Here is a 5,359-nt window from a genome sequence, read left to right as displayed (position 1 = left end):
AGTCCCTGGATCGAGTCTCGCATCGGGCTCCCTGCTCGGCAGGGAGTCTGCTTCTCCCTCTGACCCTCTCCCCTCTCATGTACTCTCTCTCATTCTCTCTCTCTCAAATAAATAAATAAAATCTTTAAAAAAAAAAAAAAGAATTCTATCTCCAACGAGAGACTGTCATTTCTCAGAGATATTTGGAAACAATTATATTTATATAATTTATAGCCCTATACTGAGAACTTCTCAACAGCAGGCAAGCATTTTCTCCATAGTCAAATTATGAAGCAAATGGTTAATTCTAGGTGACTAACTTTATATATAACCAAGAAAAACATAAAAACCCAAAATGAATTTTATTTTCCCTTAAAATAAGATTTTATATTAATGAAAACTGTCTAAATGTATGCCATGACTCTGAATCACTAGACCATATTTTAATTTAGATGAGTTATTAATGGATTAATCTAACTCCATCTTTTTACAAATAGGGAAAGAAACCCAAAGTAAGGGACCTTCCCAGTTCTTATTTATTTTTAGATATCTACCTAATGGTTTAAAAAAACTTTTTACTATAATTAACTTATAATCACTGTTCTTATCTACTTCAGTTTTAACCAACATGAAACTAAAAATCTAAAAACATAATCATTTTTTGCCGGACATCACAGAGTCAAACACCAGTCAGAGTTAAACACAGGAAAAACAAAAACAATAATATTTTACTCACAGCAATCCAGATGTATTTTTCAGCTCGTTAATGCTTTTTTCTGGAACTTTACTGCCACTAAACCATTTTTTAGTTGCAGAAAATAGAGATCGACTTAAACCTTTTCTTGATATTAGCTACCAAAAAAGATTATTACAAATATGAGAATTTAAGTTTACTTTTACATACAAAAGAATTCTAAATAACTAAAAAGCTTTAAAAGTGAGCAAATATTCATTTTAACAACATCAATTTAAAGAAAATTGTTCAATATGCTAGCAAAATCCCTAATGTAAATGAATAGGTACCTTCCAGGATTTAACAAAATTTCATCACTAACAGTGACACTAATAAATCCTAGTAAATACCTTACACTACTATATTCCCAAGTTAACTCTTGGCTGAAATTTTAAAAATACTAATCCGAACAATTAAAGCTTACCTGATCATTTAATTGCCGAATTGTTTTCTCTATATGGGGCAAAAGGCCCCGAAACGTGAACTCTTGTATAAACTGTCGAATTCTATCATGATCAGTAAGAGTTAAACATGCACCATGAATAATTCCAGTATTTGCTTTCTTTGTTTCATGTAATGATGAAGCAGATTTTACATGATCTGGGCCATCAATGCTGTTAGAAGGGTCACTGGAGGAGTCCAACTGAAGTGGGTGAGCTCTAAAGTTATTTGGTAAGCCATCTACTGAAAAACAGATCTTTCTTTTACTCTCAGAATGCAACAGAAAATTGTGATATTACTACCATACTGCTAAAGAAAAAAAAGAACAATGTTGGAACCCTTTATCTTTCTGTATATAAGTCTAAGATATAATAACATTAACATTTTCCCTCCTAAAATTATAGAACTTGGGTTAATACTTGTTACACATAATAGAAATTTAAAGATTCATGTAAATAAAAGAAAAATACAGTGTTAAAATAATAGAGTCATTTTAAAATAACACAGCTAATAAAAATTTTTAACAAATTTTAGAGCTGTCACTATCAAAACTGTATTTAAAATACAGAAATAAAGCTCTCAAAATCATGTCAACTTTGGGAATAATTAATGCTGCACACAGTATCTTCCCCCTTGCTTTCTACAAATTATTTAAAAGAAATATGAGGGGCGCCTGGGTGGCTCAGTCATTAAGCGTCTGTCTTCGGCTCAGGTTGTGATCCCAGGGTCCTGGGATTGAACCCCGCATCGGGCTCCCTGCTCAGCGGGAAGCCTGCTTCTCCCTCTTCCACTCCCCCTGCTCGTGTTCCCTCTCTCGCTATGTCTCTGTCAAATAAATAAATAAAATCTTTAAAAAAATAAAAAATAAAAATAAATAAAAAAATAAAAGAAATATGTTATATTACTCTTACAAATTTTTATTTATTTTTTTAATTTTTTTTTTAAGATTTTATTTATTTGAGAGAGAGAATGAGATAGAGAGAGAGCATGAGAGGGGGGAGGGTCAGAAGGAGAAGCGGACTCCCTGCTGAGCAGGGAGCCTGATGCGGGACTCGATCCCGGGACTCCAGGATCATGACCTGAGCCGAAGGCAGTCGGTTAACCAACTGAGCCACCCAGGCGCCCTCTTACAAATTTTTAAATGTCAAAAAAAGTCAAACTCAAATGATCCAAAAAATTCTTCAAAGGAAAAGCTAATCTGCTCATTTTTTTTATTATAAAAATTTCCCTCATCTTTTATCTGTAAGGATTAGCATGCTTTGAGAAGAGTGCATATTTCCAATCAAAAGAGAAACTTAGAGAAAGTATATCAAGACCTTTGACTTCGTTATCTAATCCATCCAATGAAAGCAAGTTACTATCAGAACTCTTATTTGAAGTTATAGTACAAGGGCCATCTTCATATGATTCCTATCAAAATAAAATAAAAAAGCATTAGCAGTTATAGTTAATTAATCACGTTTAAGATACCACCAAATCCATCAACAACTTCTGCTAACTGTAAGCCTCATTTATTTGTTTTAGCAAGACACTTTCTTTCCAGTCCTCCAAATTCTTAACTTCTTCCATCTATCTTATCATTCCAATCCACACCTCCTATATTCCTAACTTCCTTTTCACATTCAACCTACTACCCTAATTCTTCTGACTTCAAATGATCTCTATCTCAGTTTTCCCGTTTACATATGGTAAGTACATGCCCAAACTAATACCTGTACAAGTGTCTGAAGTAAATAAATGCGAAGAAAGATGGACTACTAGTCAGGAAGGGGAAAATAAGAGGGATGGTATGGAATCTCCTGGGTCATGGATACAGTGTTAATAGGCTGGAGTAATTCTGAATACATCATAGTGTGTTAAAATATCCAAAGCGATATTTGTACAAAGGCGCTGGTTTCTCAGTCAACAAAAAAACTTAAAATAAAAATACCCAGCTGACGAAAAATAAATAAATAAATAAATAAATACCCAGACTACTCTGTGAGAGTAGTAAATCTGAGGTACTATTCTGAGTGTCTCGCTTTTAGAGAAATATATAAGCTGGAACTTAACAGGATAAAAGTGATTAGGACAAGAAACAGTCTGAAACCACCATTCAAGAAAGAGTTGAAAAAACTAGGTATAGTTAGCCTAGAAAAAATATAAAAGAGGACATGGGAACTATATTTTGAAAGTTGACTAAATGAAAAACTGGTCCCAAAGGACCAATGAGTACAAGCAAAGGGAGATGATTTTTGGTTGATCCTCCAGCTGTTCAGACATGGAACAGGTCACTTAAGAGAGTGAGTACTAGATGAGGTTATTCATTAGGTAAAGGAAATTAAAAGTATTAGATTAGGGGGTTAGATTTGATAAGCTTTAAAACTATCCTCCAATCCCAGGCTTCTAGCTGTAGAATTTCTGATACTTCTGTCTTCTGTTAAAAGTTCTCAAATTGGACAATCTGACTTATGCTTCCCTTCCTTAGGATGACTGGACTCTAAATTCCTTTTTTCAATATTGTTCCTATTCTGAGTGTGGCCTGGAAAGACCATATTTTAAAATAAAACTCCTTCCTATTCAACTGGTTCTTTTTTTCCTCACTTTCCCCCAGCATTATCTTAAAGTAAATATCAGCATAGCACTATATCTGGATCAAAAATTCCATATGTAAAATAGAAAAATAAGGCAAATAAACAGATTATTAAACAATATTTATATTAGGACATCCAAAATTACATAAACTATAATTGATATTTTAAAAAATATCACAAAGGACACATGTAGTTTAAATGTACAAAATACAAATACATTTTCCATTTACTTACGAAATCCCCCTTCTATACAGAAAACAGTCAACTCTTGATTATCTGAACTAAGCATGGGAAATTGGCACCTGACTACTACCAAGTGGCATACAATTCTATCTAAAAAGTTTGACAGACCATGAAAATTTATACCTACCCACTTCAACCCATAGACAACAATTAACATTAGTCTAGAAGTCTAGATTAAGAAAGGAGCAAATTAGGAAGAAACAACACTTCCTGAAAATTCAGAAGGAAAGGAAATCAAAGGAAAGTTAGGGAAAAAAGCCCACCCACCTAAAAAGTATGAGCTCCAAAAGGTGGCCATAAGAACAGCATGTTGAAAATGAAGGAAGGCAACCCCAGAGCATGTGGATAATAAAGAATTGACTGTAAGCATTCATAAGGAATTAAATGTACAAGTAAAAAATTCTATTCGCTACATGTCTAGCCAATCTAATTCAATTCTTAGGTAATTTACTTTTCATCTTTTAAGAAAAGATCAAGTAACACTGATGTTATATGCCTGAAAGGAGTACGCATAAGGGATTACGTATTAGTTAAAACAGTGTTAAACCATTGAATTAAGAGCTCACATGCTGATGGATCAGAACTAGCCAGATTCTACAAAATAAATATTAACAATTCTACTAGTTAGATGAAGACATAAAAAAAAATTCTACAGTGATATCATTATGTCATAAAACTGAAATACAGCTTTTGTGGTTTGCTTCATTGTTGTTTTTTACATATACCTGGTTTTGAATACTATTTTTCTGGAGATACTGACTCCAAGGATCTGGTATCTGTTCATCTGATGCTCGATTAGATGTTCGAGAATTAATTTTAAGTAAATAGCAACCCTGAGTTCCATATTTCTGTTTCATTTCTTCATAAATTGATTCAGCTCTAAAATAAAAAATGGAAAAAAAGTTTGTAGTAAATGGAGAGCATACCTTAAGCAATAATAGATAGTAAAATAATGTAAAAACAATCCCCAAAAAAGGCAGAACAGAAAATCAGAGATAAAGTAGTAAAAAAATTAAAACAAAGATCATGATCCTAACTGAAATTTAGCTAGCTTGGATATCACCTTAAAAGAGAGCTACCAAGGGGCGCCTGGGTGGCTCAGTCGTTAAGCGTCTGCCTTCGGCTCAGGTCATGATCCCGGGGTCCTGGGATCGAGTCCCGCATCCGGCTCCCTGCTCTGCGGGAAGCCTGCTTCTCCCTCTCCCACTCCCCCTGCTTGTGTTCCTGCTCTCGCTATGTCTCTGTCAAAAAAATAAAAAATAAAATCTTTAAAAAAAAAAAAACAAAAAAAAAAAACAGAGCTACCAAGGGCGCCTGGGTGGCTCATTGGTTAAGCAACTGCCTTTGGCTCAAGTCATGATCCTGGAGTCCTGGGATCGAATCCCTCATA

At 34.0% G+C, this 5,359-nt stretch overlaps 1 protein-coding gene across 2 annotated transcripts; it reads right to left on the bottom strand.

Moving 5' to 3' along the window:
- Window positions 1-650: 650 nt before the first annotated feature.
- Window positions 651-5,048, bottom strand: LOC145718323 (trafficking protein particle complex subunit 8-like). 2 transcript variants are annotated; one of them, XM_081809816.1, is made up of 4 exons: window positions 4,695-5,048; window positions 2,470-2,563; window positions 1,137-1,396; window positions 651-831 (listed from the first exon to the last, which is right to left on the bottom strand). In XM_081809816.1, exons 1-4 carry the CDS (start codon window positions 4,824-4,826, stop codon window positions 712-714), a joined length of 606 nt encoding a protein of 201 aa, XP_081665942.1. In that variant the 5' UTR covers window positions 4,827-5,048; the 3' UTR covers window positions 651-711. The 2 variants fall into 2 exon arrangements, with proteins under 2 accessions (XP_081665942.1, XP_081665943.1); XM_081809817.1 differs by having other exon boundaries at window positions 1,137-1,393.
- Between the last annotated feature and the right edge of the window lie 311 nt (window positions 5,049-5,359).

Source organism: Leptonychotes weddellii, unplaced genomic scaffold (genome assembly GCF_054177405.1).
Source record: "Leptonychotes weddellii isolate Sample4059 unplaced genomic scaffold, ASM5417740v2 HiC_scaffold_14063, whole genome shotgun sequence".
NCBI lineage: Eukaryota > Metazoa > Chordata > Mammalia > Carnivora > Phocidae > Leptonychotes > Leptonychotes weddellii.
Note: the sequence above shows the minus strand (reverse complement) of the source record. Positions and strands in the feature narration are given on the sequence as shown.